Source organism: Ceratotherium simum, chromosome 8 (genome assembly GCF_057802395.1).
Source record: "Ceratotherium simum simum isolate JZ-2026a chromosome 8, ASM5780239v1, whole genome shotgun sequence".
Taxonomy (NCBI): Eukaryota; Metazoa; Chordata; class Mammalia; order Perissodactyla; family Rhinocerotidae; genus Ceratotherium; species Ceratotherium simum.
Genome location: NC_141907.1, coordinates 55,986,169 through 56,007,328, shown reverse-complemented (window position 1 = coordinate 56,007,328; position 21,160 = coordinate 55,986,169). Strand labels below are relative to the sequence as shown.

General features: G+C 33.8%; 1 protein-coding gene across 1 annotated transcript in view; it reads right to left on the bottom strand.

Annotated features, from left to right (window-relative positions):
- Positions 1–3,975: 3,975 nt before the first annotated feature.
- LOC101407113 (UDP-glucuronosyltransferase 2C1-like) overlaps positions 3,976–21,160 on the bottom strand; it is a 32,823-nt gene continuing 15,638 nt past the window's right edge. Inside the window, exons 3-6 of the mRNA XM_004419132.3 lie at positions 16,397–16,528; positions 9,855–9,942; positions 8,258–8,477; positions 3,976–4,255 (exon numbers count right to left, since the gene is read on the bottom strand). Of these exons, the coding sequence (XP_004419189.1) occupies positions 3,976–4,255; positions 8,258–8,477; positions 9,855–9,942; positions 16,397–16,528 (720 nt within the window). The remainder of the gene's footprint in view (positions 4,256–8,257; positions 8,478–9,854; positions 9,943–16,396; positions 16,529–21,160) is intronic.

The following is a 21,160-nucleotide window of genomic DNA, read 5'->3' as shown; positions in this document are numbered from 1 at the left end:
CATACTTATCTGGTCCCAGAGTTATTACTAGACTCTAGACCTCCATGAAGATAACCATGAGATTGTCACTATCCAGGTGAGGTGACCCAAATGGAGATTCTGTCAGGTACCAAGTGTATCTATAGTCGGGGATCAGACAAATAACATAAGATGATTCCATGATCCTACTGAATCCATTGTAAAAAGAAGTGCAGGCAAATCTTTACTTATCACTTGACTTTTATGAACTCTCACTCTTCCTTTTGTACCCTCGTGGTGTTTTGGGTCTCCAGAGATTAGCGTCAATTCAAAGTGATTATCAAATAACCTCTAAGATCTAGATATTTCTCTTTCTCCAGAAAGCAAAGCTCAATCATAAATAGACTCTGGGTAATTTAATCTATTAAAGAGATCTCATCTGGGCTTATATTGGAATCAACTTCTGATCAATGGTGAGACAAAATGTTGCATCACAAACCTGCTAAGCAATTAGAAGAGAGATGTCATAAGCAATGCTCAGAGGAAGAACTTGGCCATATGGATCACATTGAATTATATTTTCCAGTAAGAAGAAAAAAAAATGAATAACACCTCATAGCAATGTATTATATGGACTCAAGAATGAGAGACAGGTCCATGATCAAGTCCACATTCACAATCTTTCTGAGATGGGCAGGATTGGGTAGTGGGGCCATTGATCTATAATAAACTCTCACAGATAATGTATTCAACTTCCGTCATTGAGGTCTAAGAATAGCAACTACTTGATGACCAGCCTCTTCATCATCCGGTCTTATAAACATATAAAAGTAACATATGAATTCACTTTTCAAATTTTAGGATTCACTGGATGTATGGCATTGGGTTTTGTGAAGATCTGGAATGGAAATTTGCCACTAACTGCAAAGGGATGGTGCAGGAATAACACTAACAGAGGTGGTTGCTTCTACCTCTCACACAAGTAACATGATGCCAAAATGACACCTGGAAAATGAATTCTCCTTCAGTTCCTACTAGTTGTTGATGAAATAGCAGTTTTATATTAAGAAAGGAAGAAAGATCTAGTTTATTCCAAACTCTCCAGGAGTTTTAGGCCAACCCCCCCACTCCACCATTACTTGCAGATGAGATCTTATGTCTATGAGATCCTGGGAAAGAGACAGGAACTACAATGAGGCATGTTAATTAGCACAAAGGATCTACAGGGCAGTGGGATTGCTTTGCTTCATGGAACCATCATGATTTTATGATCTGACAGTTGCTTTAAGAGTGAAAGATAAGTGTCTGCATTTCACTGTGTCATATGGATTACGGGTATCATATATGAGGGGATTTCATCTGAATGGATGAAAGGACCATCCCTGGAGGAAATGATGGGTGGGAACTGAGAGTGAGGGATTAGGATCTCAGCCTCTTTGGCTAGGTTTAGATCCAGAATCCAGAACAATGGCAGTATTAAGTGGGATTTAGAAGCTAAGAACCTGGGGAGAAAATGAAAGTGAAAAGTAGAAGGTAGGTAGTGATTTCTCTCATTGTAAAAGGCAAGGAAGTTCAAAAATCAAAACGTACAACATTATGAATCACTTTTTATTCATAACATGTATAACATGACTTTTTGTTCACATATATATGCATGTGAAAATGTACAAAATATTTGCATCTACCTATTAGAATTTCAATTAAGTTATGATAGAGAAGAAACCTGAGTAGAGTTTCATAATATAGTCACACATGAATTGTAAATAGTTCAAAAATAATATATTTTAAAATGTTATTTTATCTGACTAGGAAAGCCAGAAGTCATTAAAGTCCTGAAACTTCTTCTTATTAACACTTAAACTGGAAAAAATATGATACATTACAAAGGTTTAGACTCTGTATACTAAAAATTATTACCTGAATTTTGATATATTTAATATAATGGTGAATTGATGATTTAAATAGGTAATTTTTTTTTTTTTTTTTAAGAAAAGCTTTTGTGGCTGGCCCCATTGCGTAGCAGTTAAGTGTGCGTGCTCCGCTGCTGGCAGCCGGGGTTCGGATCCCAGGCGCTCACCAACGCACCGCTTGTCAGGCCATGCTGTGGCGGCATCCCACATAAAGTGGAGGAAGATCAGCCCAGATGTTAGCTCAGGGCCAGTCTTCCTCAGCAAAAAGAGGAGAATTGGCATGGATGTTAGCTCAGGGCTGATCTTCCTCACACACACACACAAAAAAGAAAGCTTTTGTCTCTACAGCATAGAATGTATTCATCTGTTTTTCAGGGTAGTTCTTTTGAATAAAATCAGAAATTGCTAGCAAAACACGCAAATCTTGAATTTACTTTAATTCTTTTATGTTACATTATTTTATAACAATGAAAATGTGAAGGGACATCTAGACTTGACATAAAATCGCCAAAGTTTAAACTAGAATTTTAAAGACTATTAGTATTTGGGTGGTGAACAGGAGAACATGATGTAATCCATGCAGAAATAGAAGTATAATGATGTATACCTGAAATTTATACAATGTTATAAACCAATGTTACTGCAATAAACAAAAAATTTTTAAAAAAGAACAATTTTTATTGCCAGAATTAATAATTCAGCACCATTGTAAATTATTGCTTTGATTACATTAACTAGATATTAAACCAAACAAATAAGTGTTTAAACTTTTTAAATTCTTTACTTGAAAACATTGTAATTATTTAATTATTTTAAAATCTCATAAAATTGAGAAAATATCTTTTTTATCCTATATTTCTTTATAGTTAATTTCCCATCTAAGAATAAATGCTTATCTTCCTCTTATTTGTTTCACTATTCCTGTGAAAAACAGATATCCTCCTAATGATTTATTTTGTTCTAAGACAGAGCTTTAATTTTAGGTCTATTTAGGTCTTGTTATAAATATCAAACTCTGTGCTAAATCACTTTCTGAACTTGCTTAATAGATAATCTTATCACAGATTGAATGATTCTTTGACCTCAAGGACAAAGAATTGGCAAACATATTTGAAGAGAGTCTTTTTAGAAAAGACAGGAAGAGAAAGCCCTACTTCTAGTAAAATTCAACTTAAGTCTTCATGTTGACGTAGATTTCTGGCTAATGAAGTTAACTTCTTGTTAACTAAGTACTTGTGCCTGGCATAGTGATCAGGGTACAGTTTATGAGAGGATCAGGAGAAATGATGAGGGAAAGGAAGAGAAAGAAATTGGCAAACTCATTGAGTTTCTGATTAGATGAAGAAATCATCCCCATTACAAATAGCTCTTCTGAGGAATGCATTTTCCCTCCAAAGTATCCGCAGTGTAGCTAAGTAGTTTTACCTCTTCTTTCCAAATATGAATATTGTAAGTAAAACTAATGTAGGAAAGAAATTTTATAAAAATTTAAGTTACTTAAAAGGGTAGGTATTGCATTCAATCATTTATTTTTGCTCCACCATCCCATCAATCATGCCAAATTGTCAAAATCAACTAGTTCTCTGAAGCCACAAAGTGTTATAATATAAATCAGGTACTATCATCATTAGTTTCCAAATCAAAGGCACTCTTCAAACCAAAGACAAAAAATAGTATTTTGTATTCCAAGGACAACAAAGTCAGATGTGTCATATGAAAGAAAATTGGTGGTATATAACATGCTTCACAGCAGCATAGAAATCCTGCTGTATATGTAGGATGCCTGCTACAGTGTGGTTTGATAAGCAGTGTGGAGGATCTCACCTGGGATCCAAACCCACGAACCCTGGGCCACCAAAGCTGTGCCTGTGAACTTAAACACTACACCACCAAGCTGGGCCATTATCATCTCTTTTTAAAAATTACATTACTTAAAACCTTAATTCTAAATCATGTGGCCAACTCCTTGGAAGAGTCTTTAATCTCTGACTTGATAAGCTGAGGAACAGACAAGAACTTGGAAGAGTAGGAGAAGATTCTCTTCAAATCAGTGGCTGGATTAATTATGATGGGCCTGATCAAGATTTCCAGCCAAAGTCAAAGAAAACTAGTCTCTCTTTTTCTTCTTTCCTGTCTTACCAAACTTCCAGCAACAAAACAGGCAACATTTTGTGACCAGAAACATAACAGTTGCCACACATGCTAGCAAGAACCCAATCACATCCAAAGAATGGTACTGGTACCAGGTGAGATTGTGGGAGGGTGGCCGCAGGTGTTCGGCTCCTTTGTGGCGCATCACAAACTCAATCCAGAAGACTGCTCGGTCCAGGGGCTTCATAGGCTGATCACGGTGAATTCTTGATAACTTCATAGCATTCTCTTTATAGCTAAAATGATTGGATACATAGATAGCAACTTGAAAAATTCATTAAGAGCTACTTCCTAAAATTATGTTATATATCACTAAAAGTATATTATATAATTATGTAATAAATGTATCATAGATGATATCATGAAGGCCACAGAATGCACAGTTTATTTCCTCATAAGATATTTCTAGATAGGGTGGCCTATCAGGTGGAATTTGTTGGATGTTTCATAGTCTACATAATAATTTGCGGTAGGGGAGATATATTTTCTAATTGGAAACAACATTTAAAAAGTTCAGAAACAGGAATGTAGACTTTGTAGGTTGAGAATACAGAATTTTGATCTCATTTGCTAAGTGTGGTGTTTGGAATAAGATAGTGACAGGAAGCAGCATTGAGGAGCAGGTCTGTGATAAAGAAACCCCTCACTTTCCCCCAGATTTGGTCTGGAGTGTTCAAGCTCATGATAAGCTAGTCTTCAACAGTAGCAGGTAATGGTTTCTGTCTGTGGTCTTCATGGCTCTGACATTTCAAACCAAAACAAAAAGCTTAATGTGAGCCTAGAGGCAAAAAGTAGGGGCTGGGAAAGAGTAGATACTGGAATCTTTGCTTCAAGCTACAGATGGATGCAAGTGCCAGTGGTGAGAAGGGACAATGACAATAGCAAGATGGCTAACTCTTCTAACTTCATTCAAGGAACAAAAGCCCAGGCAGGGGTTTCGGTTTAAGGTTTTGCATGGCTGACCTAGAAGAAGGATTTCCTTGGATTTGTGAAGGAGGTGAAGGAGGGAATTTTATTTTTTTACACTGAAGTGCAATCATCATTTGAGGAGAAGATAGAACATTAAATTGTAGAAAATCATGGAACAACATGTGGAAAGATCTGAGGAAAAGAATTGTGCGTCAAGAAAATTATACAAAGCCCTGTTGCCCTTTGCTTTTAAAAAAAACAAGGCAGGCTTTTCTTAATATGCAGGAATTTAAGGAATAAGTACCTCTGGATATAGCTCAGGAAAACAAGGAAACAACAAAATCAGAAGCTCCAAGACACATAACAAAGTATTTATCAGAGAACAAATTAAGAAAAACAGAAGCACTCAGTAATAGAAAGACTAAGATAAAACAATGGCATCATTAAATCCATAAAAATACCAAACTAAGGCTAAACAGTACTGGAAATTGTGGTCATTGACAAGTCATTCTATATTGACCAAAATTGTCAACACTTAAGGGATAATTATTCTAATCTCTAATGTCAATATTCATTTGTGGACATGTATAGAATTCTTAGTAAGTGATGTATCTATTAAAGAAATATTTATCCAAAGTCTGACAATTCTTTTAATTTTGCTATAGTTTCTTTCTTTCCCTGAATATATTTATTTGATTGATTTGAAATTAAGTGACATAATGTTATCATTTATTGTTGAGAATTTGTTAATTTATTTATGATCACAGTTATTTTTATTCGAAACGAAATAGTATTACCAAGTAACATCAAAATGAAAGGATGTTTTCCAGCTTTACTGAGATATAATTGAAATATAATAACATCTAATTTTAAAGTATACAATGAGTTGATTTGATAAACTTATGTGGTGCAATATGATTACAGCTGTAGTGTTAGCTAATACTTTCATCACATTACATAATTACCATTTCTTTTTTGTGGTGAGAACATTTAAGTTCTACTCATTTAGCAACATTCCAGTATATAACAGTATTATTAACAATAATCACCATGCTGTACAAAGATCCCTAAAACTTAGTCATCCTATACCTGTAAGTTTGTACTCTTTGACGAATATCTCTCCACTCCCTGAACCCTTAGATGCTGGTAACCACCAGAGTCTACTCTCTGTTTCTGTGAGTTTGCCTTTTTAGATTACACGTATAAGTGATACCATAAAGTATTTGTCTTTCTCTTTCTGACTTATTTCACTTAGCATAATTCCTTCAAGGTCACCCATGTTGTCACAAATGCCAGGATTTCCTTCTTTCACATGGTTGAATAACATTCCATTGTAGACATATACCATATCTTCTTTACCCATTCATCCATTGACAGACACTTAGGTTGTATCCATATCTTAGCTATTGGCTGTTGTGAGTAATGCTGCAATGAACATCGGAGTGCAGATATCTTTTCCATATCCTGTTTTCATTTCTGTTGGATGTATACTCAGAATTGGGATTGCTGAATTATATAGTAGTTCTATTTTTAATTTTTTGAGGAAACTCCATACTACTTTCCATAGTAGCTACAGCAATTTACATTCTCAGCAAAGGTGAGAATGTGTTCCCTTTTCTCCACATCCTCACCAACACTAGTTATACCTTATCCTTTCATGATGGCCATTCTAACAGATGTGAGGTGATATCTCATTGTGGTTCTGATTTGCATTCTCTGATAATTAGTGATGTTGAGCACATTTTCATGTACCTCTTGGCCATTTGTATGTCTTCTTTGGAAAAATTTCTATCCAGTACTCCTGCTCATTGTTTTTATCCTCTTGGTTTTTTTATTTCTTTTGCAATTGACTTATATGAGTTCTTTATATATGTTGAATACTAACCCCTTTCAGATACATAATTTGCAAACATTTTCTCCCATTCCATAGGTTGCCTTTCATTTCACTGATTATTTCTTTTGCTGTACAGAAGCCTTTAAGTTTGATGTAGTCCCACTTGTTGAGTTTTGCTTTTGTTCCTTGTGCTGTTGTGTCACACCTAAAAAATCACTGCCAAGACTCGTGTCAAGGAGCTTTTCCTCTAGGAGTTTTATGGTTTCAATGTTACATTTAAGTCTTTAATCCATTTCTAATTAATTTTTGTGAGTGGTATAAGACAGTGGTATAGTTTCATGCTCTTGCATGTGATATCCAGTTTTCCCAGCATCATTTACCGAGGAGACTACTCTTTTGCCATTGAGTATTCTTGATTAGCTTGTCAAAATTAGTTGACTGTATATGCGAGGGTTTATTTTTGGGCTTTCAATTCTGTCCATTTGTTCTATCTCTCTTCATCTGTCAGTATCATTACTTTTTTTTTTAATACTATAGCTTTGTAGTATAGTTTGAAATCAGGAAGCGTGATGCCGCCAGGTTTCTTCTTTCTCAGGACTGCTTTGGCTATTTGGGGTCTTTTGTGGCTCTATATAAATTCCAGATTTTTTTTTCTATCTCTGTACACCAAAAGCCTTGAGAAGCTAATCACTCAACCTGTTCTTCCTTTCCTGGTGAGGAACTCTTTCTAGCTGGCTTGCGGATGGGATGATGCAGGTAAAATGAAGCTGTTCCTTCTCTTCTTGGGTGATTATTCTCAGTTCCTTTGTTTTACTGCATTGCTAAAATTTCTTGAGTGAACTCTAGAACTATCCCAGGGTTGATTCTATTCACGAACAACTGTCCAATTATTGATTTTTGTTATAGGTCAGACAGGCTAGGTCTTCTATGTCACCATTTAGACCACCCAATTTTACTTTACTTTCTTTCTCTTCTTTTAAATTAACGTATAGCAATATAGAATATTTTTTATTAAAAAGTAGCATGATCCAATATTTAAAAAATTATTTCTATTTTTTTTTTCATTTATAAATTAGCAAAAGGAAATATCTGAAGTAATATTTCTCTGTCAGTAATTAGTTATAGCTACAGGAGGCAAGGTAAGTGATTTTTAATTTTTGTTTCTCTATTTTTTCTTATATTGCTTTATAAGGGTAATATATGCAATATTTAAGAACTAAGCAATAGTTATTATTAATAAAAAATAAAGATTTGTGTCACTTTAACAATAGCTTATTTTCTTTAAATGACCTTAGTGTTTCAATGAGGTTGTGATCTATTATCAATTAATAGTAGGTGCATCAAAATGCCTACATCGAATTTGAGAAGTATAAGAAAATTGTACTCAATATCAATTACATGAGGGTGATTATTTAAAAGTAATCAATTTAAAATTATGAAAACTTTTTTTTTAAATAGTCCATGCTTTTCAGACAAGAATATATTCTTTACTCACGAAGGGTTGTTAATGACGGCCTTCATAGCGGTAAGCAGATCCGAACTCTTCATTGTATGCAAGTCTACTTCAACACCTGCCCCTTTGGCCTTCATACGAGCAATATTACCAAACTGATCACCAAATATGGGAATTCCCACCACAGGGACCCCATGGTAAATAGCTTCATAGATCCCATTGGTTCCACAGTGAGTGATAAAAGCTCTGGTTTTGGGATGACCTAATAGGAAAAAACACACCATTATTCTAAGTTGTGAAAGTTTCAGAAACAGAAAATCATGACACCTGTACAAACCATTGATTCAATTAGGCAGCATCTACTATACAATTCTGTGCTGTGAGGCCATATATAAAGTCCTCTAAACTCTAAAGAAACCAGCAATTATTTATTCCAGCAATTAAGTCATTCTATGAAATTCTGAGAACGTTTGTGTGGAGTTTAAATGATGGAGAGTAGTTTCCAGGTGGACAAGTTGTTGGGAAAATGAATATATTAATAAAAAAGAATGGAACATTTGAAGAAATGAAACTTGTGTGGGGATGTGGAAGGAGAGGTAGGATGTGCAGGGTTTCAGTGGGAGAATGTCAGCATAACAGGCTAGAAAGATAGACCAGGGCAAGTTCATAAAGTACTCTGTTTAAGAAAATGGGATTTTGCACTTGATTTTTTACTAATATGGAAACATTTATAATATTAGAAATGATAAATAGAGTTATCAGATTTTTATTTTCAAGTAGTTAGATTGGGGTAAAGAGAAGAGAGGTGGGAGAAAATGGATACAGAGAATCAGGAGATGCTGCAATATTCTATGCCAGAGTTAAAGAGAGCCTCATCTAAAGGTATGTTGACTCTGATTCTGAGGAGGGACAGACTGTATCATAAATGGGAGAATTATAAACTCCTTCTTAATGTTAGAGCTTGACAAAGATTCTCTCCTTGTCAAAACTCTAGTCAGACTCCTCTGAACTCTCTTCTCAACTAGGCCCTGACTTTGGGGCTTCTGTGTTTGTCTCTGCATTGTCTAATTTTAGCAAGAATCCTACTAAGTCAGCCTTAGTTTAGCTAGATTCTCCCAGCCTCAGTATCCAGATATCCCAGATCAGGATATCTGACCAACTTTTGTACCTGATCAGTTTCCTCATCGATCATAATCCCCCAGGTGATGTCTGATCACTCTGACCTGCCTTCACCAAGAATCTGAGTAGATCAGTTTAGCCAGAGTCTCTCCTTGCCCCCGAGGTTTCCCCTTAATTTTCTATCCAATGAACCCCACCCCACTCTGCTCCTTGGCTATAAAATCTCTACTTTTCGTTGTTGTATTCAGAGTCGACTCCAATCTCTCTGCCTCCCTGCAAGAGTCCATTGCAGTGGGACCTATGCTTATCATGATATTCTTGAGTAAAGTGTGCCTTCCAGTCTTTAACCAGCTTCATGAATAATTTTTTTCTTTAACAAGCTTCAGAAGAAATTAAAGAAGACGTTCAGGAGTTTTTTGCTTGTTTTGAATACAAATTTGTTGGATTTACTTGTTATTGACTAATCATTCAGATTATCCCTCATTCAACTTTGTTTAGTTTTGCTTCTCTTTGGTCTTACCAAGAAGATCATTCTGTGGAATCCATTCATATAGCCGTGTATTGGGTCCTAATGTATCTGGTTTTGTTCCTGTGTATCTCCACAGAACCTGTTAAGATAAATGCCTCTACTCTATTAGAAGATTTTCAGGATCACATGAGACATTTATTTAGAATTATTCTAGTTCAATGCTTTCATGTAACAGATGAACAAACTGAGGTCCTAAGAGATTAAGTGATGGGTGTTCTTAAACCATTGAAACTATGACTTCATTTAAAATGCTTGCAACAATCCTAATAGATAGGCCATCATCATCAGGACAATTCTCATTTATTAGACAAAGAAAAAAAAAAACAATCTGTGCCCGAAATAATTGTGTATTGCTGTTACTGGGCCCTTGTGGTAAAGGGAAGTTTTTAAATGGAGTTTTCAGAAGCAAAGGGAAAGGATGTTACTTTTTTTCACTTTAAGAGTTTGTTAGTGTTTTGAATATTAGTTACATACTTGGAAGTAACAGAGAAGCAAGCATTGTATTTTTTTTATTATTGTAAATCATACATAATGATATTTATCAGTTTAATCTATTGTAAGTATACAATTTAGTGGCGTTAAATATATCCATGACGTTCTGTAACCATCACCATTATCTACACCACAAAAGCTTTCATCATCCCAAACATAAACTCTGTATCATTAAACAATAGCATCCTATTCCCCTACTCCCCAGTCCCTAGTAACCTCTATTCTACTTTCTGTCTCTATGAATTTGAGTACTCTAGTACCACATATAAGCAAAACCATATAGTATTTGTCTTGCCCTGACTGGCTTATTTCACTTAGCATTGTGTCTTCATGTTTCATCCATGTTGTAATGTATTAGAATTTCTTTCCTTTTTAATACTGAATAATATTCCATTGTGTGTATATCTTATATTTTGTGTATCCATTCATTTGGTTATTGTCAATGACGCTGATATGACCATTGTGTACAAACATTTGTTCAACTTCCTGCTTTCAATTATTTTGAATATATAGCTAAAATTGAAGTTATTGGGTCACATGGTAGTTCTATGTTTAACTTTTTGAGGAACCACAAAACAGTTTTCCACTCCTACCAGCAATGCACAAGAGCTCCAATTTCTCCACAACCTACCAACACTTGTTATGTTACATTTTTTGATACTAACCATCCTAATGAGTATGGAGTGGTATCTCATGGTGCTTTTGATTTGTATTTCCCTATTGATTAATGATGTTGAGTATCTTTTTATGTACTTATTGGCCATTTTTATATCCTCCTTAGGGAAACACCTATTTAAGTCTTTTTCCACTTTTGAATTGAGTTTTTGTTGTGATTGGGTTATAAGAGTTCTTTCTGTATTGTGAACATTAATCCCTTATCAGATATGTGATTTGCAAATATATTTCCCAATCTGTAGACATTGTATTTTGCATTCTTAATAGTTTCTTTTGATGCACAAAAATTCTTCATTTGATGCAGTCCAATTTATCTATTTTTTCTTTTGTTGTCTGTGATTTTGGTGTCATTATCTATGAAGTCATGGACAAATCCAATGTAAGAATCATTTTCATCAATAATTTCTTCTGAAAATTTCATAGTTTTACCTCTAAAGTTTAGGCCTTTGACACACTTTGATTTAATTTTTGTATATAGTGTAATATAAGGGTCCAACTTCATTCTTTTTCATGTGGCTATCAAGATTTTACCAGCACTATTTGTTGAAGAGACTGTGCTTTCTCCGTTGAATGCTCTTAAACATTTGTTGAAAATCAATTGGCCATATATGTGAGGATTTATTTCTGACATTGTGTCTATTTCATTGGTTTATATGGCTAGCCTTCCACCATTACCACACTGTTTGATTTACTGTAGGTTTATAGTAAATTTCAAAGTTGGAAAATGTAAGTCCTCTAACTTTATTCTTTTTCAAGATTGTTTTGTCTATTTGTGGCACTTACAGTTCCATATGAGGTTGAGGATTGGATTTTCTATTTCTACAAAACAGGCTGTTGGAATTTCAATAGGCATCGCATTCAATCTGTAGATTGCTTTGGATAGTGTTGACATCTTAACCACGTTGTCTTCCTATCCATGAACATGGGATGTCTTTTTATTTATTTAGATCTTCTTTACTTTCTCACAGTAATAATGTTTTGTAGTTTTTAGCATACAAATATTTCACCTCCTTGATTAGATTTATTCTTAAGCATTTAATTCGTTTTGTTGCTCTTTTAAGTGGAATTGCTTTCTTAAATTCATGTTCAGATTGTTCATTGATGGTGTATATAAACACAACTGATTTTTGTGTGTTGATCTTGTATCCTGCAACTTTGTTGAATTTGGTTATTACTTCTAGTAGCTTTTTGTGGATTCTTGGAGATTTTCTATATACAGGATCATGTCATCTGCGAATAGAAATAGTTTTAAGTTTTCCTTTCCAATTCGGATCCCTTTTATTTCTGTTTCTTGTGTAATATCCCAGGCTAGAACTTCTGGTACAATGTTAAAAAGCAGCAGTGAAAGCAGGCGTCCTTGTGTTGTTCCTGAACTTAGGGGGAAAGTTTTCACTTTCCCACATTGAGTCAGATGTTAGCTGTGGGTTTTCCAAAAATATCTTTTATTATGTTGAGGAATTTTCCCTCTATTCCTAGTTTTCTGAGGGTTTTTAGCATGAAAGAACATTGGATTTTGTCAAATTCCTTTTTTTGTGTAAGTCAAAATGAGCATGTGTTTTTTTGTCTTTCATTCTATTAATGTAATGTATTACATTGATTTCTTATACTGAGACTCCTTGAATTCCTGGGATAAATTCCATTTATCATGGTGAATATTCCTTTCAATATTCTGTTGGATTTGATTTTCTAATATTTTGCTGAGGATTTTTACATCTATATTTACAAGGGATCTTGGCCTGTAATATTATTTTCTTGTGGTGTCCTTATCCGACTTCTGTTTGAGGGTAAATCTGACCTCACAGAACCATTTAGGAAGTGTTCTTTCCTGTTCAATTTTTTGGAAGATTTTGAAAAGGATTAGTTTAACTCTTTAATTCTTTTTTAAGTGTTTGACAATTTATTAGTGCAGCTATCTGGTCCAGGACTTTTCCTTGTTGAGAGGTTTTTGATTACTAATTTAATCTCTTAATTTGTTGTAGGCCTGTTGAAATGTTCTATTTCTTCAGTCAGTTTTAACAACTTGTGTATATCAAGGAATTTATCAATTTCTTCTACGTTGTCTAATTTGATGGAATAAAATTGTTCATAATATCTTCCTTATAATCCGTTTTTTCTGTGTAAAGTCAGTAGTGTTCTCTCCATGTTCATTTCTGATTTTAGTTATTTGCATCTTCTTTTTGTTCTTTGCCAGTATGGCTAAAGGTTTGATAATTTTGTTCACCTTTTCAAAGAGCCAACTATCAGTTTCATTAATTTTTGTCTTTGTTTTTCTATTATCTGTTTTATTTATCTTTTCTGTAATATCCAGTATTTCCTTCCTTATGCTAGTTTTGGGTTTAAGTCACCTTCTTTTGCTGATTCTTTAGATATAAAATTAGGTCATTGATTTTAGGTCTTTCTTCTTTTCAATGTAGGCATTTACAACTATAAATTTCCCTCTGAGAACTGCTTTCATGACATCTCATAAGATTTTGTCTGTTGTGTTTTCATTCATTTTAAAATAATTTTTAAATTATCTTTGTTATTTATTCTTTGACCCTTTGGTTTTTAACTTGGATGCCATACAAAAACTCTACACCCTTATAGCTCCATTCTCCTTTCTGTTAATGATGTCACAAATTACATATTTATACATTGTGTTCCTAATAACATAGATCAGCAATTGTTTTTTATCCATTTTCTTTTTAAATCATTTAGAAAGTAAAAACTGGAGTTACATCCAAAAGTTCAATAATACTAGCGTTTATAATGGCCCTTGTTGTTACGTCTACTGCAGATGTTTAGTTCTTCATTTGATTTAGTGTTATTGTCTAGCAGCCTTTCATTTCAACTTGAAAGACTTCCTTTTGCATTTCTTGCAAGGCAAGTCTAGTGGTAATGATCTTGCCCAACTTATCTTTATAGGGGAATGTCTTAATTTTTACCTCATTTTTGAAGAAAATTTTGCCTGCTATAAAAATCTTGGTTTTAGAAAAGACAATTTTTTCTTTCAGCACTTTGAGAATATCAACCCACTGCCTTCCGGCCTCCAAAGATTTTGATGAGAAATTGGCTGATCATTTTATTGATGATCATTTATGTGACGAGTTGCTTCTCTATTGCTCCTTTCAAGAGTCTCTCATTAAATTTGCATCAACAGCTTGGTTATAATGTGTCTTGGTATGGGTCCCTGAGTTTCTCCTAGTTGAAGTTTATTAATCTTCTTGGATTTCTAGATTCATGTCTTTCATCATATTTGGGAGATTTTGAGTCATTATTACTGCAAATATTATTTTTGCCCATTTCTCTACTTCTTTGACTCCCACAATGTGTATATACTTCCACTTGATGGTATCTCAGAACGACCTTACGCTTTGTGCACTGTTCTTCACTTATTTTTCTTTCTGTAGCTCTGAATCAATAATTTCACTCATCCTTTCTTCAAGTTTGCTAATTCTTTCTTCTGCCTACTCATATCTGCTTTTCAATCCCTGACATGAACTTTTCATTTCGGTTATTGTACTTCTCAGCTCCAGTATTTTTTTTTTGGTTATTTTTATAATTTCTTTCTCTTTATTGATATTTTCATTTTGTTCTTATACTTTTTCTTCTCTTTATCAATGTATTCCTTTAGTTATTTGAGCAACTTTAAGACAATTGTTTCAAAGTTTTTTTTAGTAATTCCAACATCTAAGCTTCCTAAGAGATCATTTCTCTCAATTTATTTTGGTCCTTTGAATGAGCCATACTTTCATATATCTTTGTATGCCTTGTGATCTTTTTTATTCAACTGGACATTTGATTCTTATAATGTATTAACTCTGAAAATGAGATTCTCCCCTTTACTTGTGGTTTGACTTTTCTTTTTCTTTTCTTTTTTTTTTTTGGATTGTTGAAGGATGTCTCTTTGGTAGGAATCAGCCTGAGGTGAAAGCTATATAAGTTCTCAGACCTTTTCTGAGCCTCTGTCTCTCCTTGGACATGCATATGGCTTTCTAAATTCCACCATTATGTGTGAGTGTTTTAGAATGGCCTAATTATTTAATGTGTGTCTCCCAAACGGAGAAAAAAGGAAAAAGGCAGAAAAAATTGTGCTGCTCCTTTAAACATCCTGAAAGCTGCTTCAGTTAGTGGGGGTGGAAACAACTGTGGCCAATTTCCATGCCTCCACCTCAGTGATTAAAGGCAGGAATCAACAATCAGAATACAGAAGCCCATTATTTGGAGGATATAGTCCTTACTGCCAAATTTGGGTTCATCAAATCATACCAGGAATACAGGAATTTTGCTTGTCCCAGGGCTGGGAGATGGAGGATTTTAAGCTGCTGCTAGGCTAAAGGCTGGAATTGACCAATTTTGATTAATCACTATTTACTAGCCTAGCTTGCCACTGCAAGTTGGAAGTGGACAGATAGACTTCAGAGTTCCAATATATTTACTGCAGATAGTTTCTGCCAGTATAACTGTTGTTTAGGTTAAGAGACAGATCCTTGGTGCTTCCCATTCCACCCTGATGTTACCCCTAAGCATCATATTTTAAAGCAATAGAAAATTCAATATTTTTATGAAGATCCTTTTTAGATTAAATATTTAAGTGAGTACTGATTCCACAAACAACTTTTGAAAGAAATTTGGTTATAAATGTCAGTATTGTTATGATCATTTAGAACTTAAAATGACATGTATTTGTCTATTTTAACTAAAGCTAGAAAGGAAAAGTATCTCTGGTAGTGTAAGAACAACATTACTCAGTTATAATCTAGAATGTTGTCCATTTAAAAAAACATATTGTGTAGGAACATCGTAGAGGGAACGGCACAAATCTTTTACTATATTACTAAAAATTTTAACTGTTCAAATAGAAGATTTGTTATTTAGGAGTAAGCCAGCAATCTAAGCTGCTGGTTCCAGGCTCACCCAGGGCCTGGTCCAAAACCACTAATTAGAAGGAAATACAGTCGCGAGGAACCTTGTGAATTGAGGCAACATTTTTGAATATCTTTTCCTTTACTCTCTGTCATGTTAGTTTTATAGTGCATATATGACTCAGATTTAGGAAAAAAAAAAAAACAAGAAAAACAAAACAAGATTAGATTATATGGAAGCCTTAAAACCTATCCATAAAGCTGACAGAGTGTTTAAGATCACTGAATGATTTAGTTTTAGTCTATTATTTAAAGAAAATACCTCGATATGTTTTCCTGATAGTAATGCCACTTTTAAAGCAAGGTAGCAGTCAAATGTTTTTAGCTACCCTCTTCTAACATTTAATACGTTTTCTTTAAGGCTCAGTCAAATTGACACTAACAATACCAATAGCTTATCCTACATTTGTGAAGTACACTTTTAAGGAGACCTTTATGCATCAAAAAATAAGATTATCTGACCTTCTGTGGAATCTGGGCAAGGGCTGATGCAATCATGTTAGACTTTTCTTCTGTGAGGTTTTGGATCATTGACCCCAGAGTAAAGACCACAACTCCCTCTTCTCCAGAGCTCTGGACAAACTCTTCTAACTCCTGTAAAGAAAGCAGCCTTCGTAATATGAATGTCTATAGTTTACAAGAATAAAATAGTCACACACTTTTCTCAATGTGTCTGATATGAAAACAGTTCTGCATTTTCATATTAACCATTTTAGAGTACAGAAAATGACCTGAAATCACTGGTTATTAGGCAAATTAGAAATTATTTAATTGAAGCTTTCCACCCAGTATGTTCTAAACATTTTTCAGTTGTGTGTGTTTTTACAAATTATTGACTACTTGTTATCTTCTGCCATGTGCTCAGCTCTTTACATGTATCATTTAACTTAGATATATGGTGATTTTAAGAGATATGTCTACATTTGCAGATGAGAAGGCTGTCTCAGAGAAATTAAGTATTTTGTTCAAAGTTACACAGCAGTAGGTGGCAAAACCAAATTTCTAAATTAAGCTTGTTGATTGTAAAGCCAATGACTATATTCAATACTCTCTACTGCCATCCAACTCTCTCCACAATGCTCCAAATGAAGAAGTTTTGACTCCTACATTAAGATAAATAGCTCTGGTACTTCACTTCATATTTAGCCTTGGATACTAAGAAGATTATTGTTAACATTTATGCTGAATCACTCACTATAATGACATGCTAATGATATATTTACTTTTTCTTTTTTTTAATTTAAATTTTCTTTTATTTTGATTCCACTGGTAGTTTATATAAGCATCTATGAGGTAGACATATAACTTACTGACCAAAGAAGTAATACAGAAATAAGTATAATGCATTCTCTGGAGATAGTAATATTTTGGAAATGTATAGCTTTGTATTCAAAATAAAAATATCATATTTAATCATGTCGAAGTAAAAAGAAATCTTTTTTTTGTGTGTGTGAGGAGATCAGCCCTGTGCTAACATCTGCCAATCCTCCTCTTTTTTTGCTAAGGAAGACTGGCCCCAGGCTAACATCTGTGCCCATCTTCCTCCACTTGATATGGGACGCTGTGACAGCATGGCTTGCCAAGCAGTGAGTAGGTGCACGCCGGGATACAAACTGGTCAACCCCGGGCCTCCGCAGCAGAGCGCACTCACTTAACTGCACGCATTTAACCCCTTGCGTAACTCGGGTGGCCCCAAAAGAAATGTTTTCATCCTATGTCTAATACTAACCAAACTAAGGCAACCAAATAAGACAAGCAAAAAATTTGTGTGAATTGGAAGGGGAAGACATAAATTTTGTACATATGTACATGACAATATTGGGGAAACTAAAATAACCAATATGCAAACTATTATAAATAATAGTTGGTAAGATTCATAATCACTACACAAAAATCAATACATTTATTCACAACAGCAATAACCAACCTGAAAGTTTAAGATGAGTCATCATTCACTATAATGATTAAAAATGTAAACTGTTTAAGATAATAACAACAATAAACAAACACATAGAGACAGAGATTGGATTCGTGGTTACCAGAGGGGAAGTGGGGAGGGAGGAGAGCGAAAGGGATAATTCAGCACATATGTGTGGTGATGGGTTGTAATTAGTATTTGGGTGGTGAACATGATGTAATCTATGCAGAAATAGAAGTATAATGATGTACACCTGAAATTTATACAATGTTAAAAACCAATGTTACTGCAATAAACAAAAAATTAAAAAAAAAAAAGAGTACAGATACATGCACTTTTACTGAAAAAAGTAAAAGTAGGATGTGTGTATCTATCTATCTATCTATCTATCTATCTATCTATCTATCTATCTGTCTATGGAGAGAGATTTATTTTAAGGACTTGTCTCCCATGATTAAGTCTGGCAAGTCCAAAATCTGCAGGGTCGGCCATCAGGCTGGAGATCCAGAGAATATCCAATGTAGTTTCAGTCGGAAGTCTGTCTGCTGGCAGAATTTTCTTTTGCTTGGGAGATGTCAGACTTTTGTTCTATTCAGGCCTTCAACTAATTGAGTGAGGCTCATTCACATAATGGAAAGCAATTTGCTTTACTTAAAGTCGACTATTTAAATGTTAATCTCATCCAAAAATACCCATGCAGAAATATCCAGAAAATATTTGACTAAATATCTGGGTACCTAGCCCTGCAAGTTGACACTTAATATTAGCCATCACATTGTGGTTATAGATGGATTGACTTAATATGTAAAGCTATCAATCTTTTTAAATAAATTTTCAATTATGGCATAATTTTCTTGAGAAATTGGCAAATATATTTACTTTATATAGAATAAAAGGAAATACTGGGAACTTCTTAAACCAGATAATAATAAATAATACAAAATGAATCCTGCTAACCTCCTAATAGACAAAGTGAACAATAGAACAATGTAGTGAGTCCAGAAAGAGAACCATGAGTATGTAAAAGCCTGCTATATATAAATGTCATATCACAAGTCACTGAGACAACCTATGAGAAAACTTCACATTGATTAGATTATTTACTTAGGTAGTGCTGTAAAAATATACTTACTACTCAGACAAAAAAAGGAGGTGAATCTTTACCTCACATTCTACATTACTGTAAAATCTAAATGGATTAAATGAATCCATATTAAAGTAAAACATTATAATTTTTAAAATAAAATATAAAAGAATATCTTTATAATCTTAGAAACGGAAAAATATTTTAAACGAAAATTTGAAAAGTATAAACTATAAGGTAATAAAGGATAGATTGGATTACATCAAATTTAGTACATTATGTTGAAAAAAGGAAATCTGAGGTAACGCTAACAGATACATAAATTCATAGAGGAAGATATTTGCAATGGCTAAAACAAGGATTAATACCTAGATATTCTAGGTTATGGAAAGAATTTGTATCACTTGACAAAAAAAAAAAAAAGATCGACTATCCAAAAGTAAATTGTAGCAACTATAAGAGTTTAATGGAGAGAAAATCAGAATAACTGGTAAGTTTCTAAAAAGTTGTTCAATGTTGCTAAGTGATATTACCAATGAAATACAACAATGTGATACAACTTTACCTCTGTGAAACTGAAACATATTAGAAAATAGAGCACTATCACTATATGATGTGGAAGTTGGGACCACTCAAGCACTCCTGATGAAACTATACAATTGTACATATATTCAGTGAAATTAAACGCACAATGAAATTAAGTATGCATGTGCCGCATGACCCTACAATCCCACTATTGGGTATGTATCTCAAGTATATGCGCAGGTCCATAATGGAACATATTTGAAATTTTTCTTCAAAATAGTCTTTGGCATAGGATAAAGATGGAGACATCTAATTGTCCTTTATGGGAAATAAATAAATAAAATGTGGTAAATACATACACCAAAATTCTCTGCAACAGGCACAATGAATGAAATATATTTACAAATAGAAACTTGGATATATATAAAAAATACAGTAATAAAAGGAAGAAAATGTGAATTATAATTAAACTCATATCAGTGCTATATGTTTTTCAAAGATCCACAGTTATCTATGTAACCTGGAATGAGAGAATAAATATTGTAAGGACACCTAGAAATGGGTGAGTATGGCTCTTTCTCTAGTTTTTCTGTAGATGGGGCCAAAAATTTAAGAAGAAAAGAATCTGTTACAAAGACAAGTTTTGGATATTCTTTTTTTCTTTTCATGTTTAAAATGATCTTATTACTTTGCCATGGCTGCCTGATTATTCATAAGGTTTTGACTCAAGGGAAGAAGCTATGTGCAGTTGAGTCTATCTAAATTTGTCCTAATTTACTGCACAGAGATTCAGAGACCAATGTAGTTAACAAAAGGGCTTCCACTTATTTATCATATGGCAGTAACTCAAAAACAGCACACAAATTTGGTTATTGTTCGTGGAAAGATTCAAATTTTACCTGGTTTTACCATCATGCTTCTGTCTATTAAAACCTCGAACCTCATGATTACTTTACTTTTCACCTTCACTATGGGTTACTTTGAATGTTTACATTGACTCTTTTGTTTGTGTGTAACACGTAGATTTAGTGTCCTTAATCTGCTTTTTATAGTTAGGAATGTTATTAAAAATCCTGAAATATTTTAATACCAAAATTAACATAAATTTTTCCAAAAATGAAGATTATCAAAATACTTGCTATATTAAAGAATTTTTAATGTCGTCATAGACTTAGGAATCAATTTTTTCATGAGCGTTAAAAGCATGTGCATTATTTGAATGCAGAGATTGTGTTTGTTCTTTTGTAGTGTCCCCAAGGCCTTACTGTGCTCTAGTGGGAGGAGACAGGGGAAATAAGATTCCACTGGAAATGCTTTAAAGCTCTGACACTTTCTGGGTATTCTTAAAATTCATACAAAAAAACATCAGATAGATCCTTAGTGCCACAGTGTTGCTAAAATAAATAAATACGTAAATGCACACAAACATATTATATATGCGTGCATTATCATATCAATAATAAGGCAATATGAGGGTTTTGAATATATTTAAATTATTAAGATATAGCGAATATGCATACAAGTAAATCTCACATTACCCCAACAGTTGACTTCTATGCTCTTAGAATTGAATCTTTACAATGCATAGATCTTTTATCAAAAAGTATGCAATAATATGAAGAAGGCTCAGAATATTTAAGTGACTACTTTCTGAGCAAAAGGAATGGTTTAGAAAAATATATAATGGACATCCAGTATT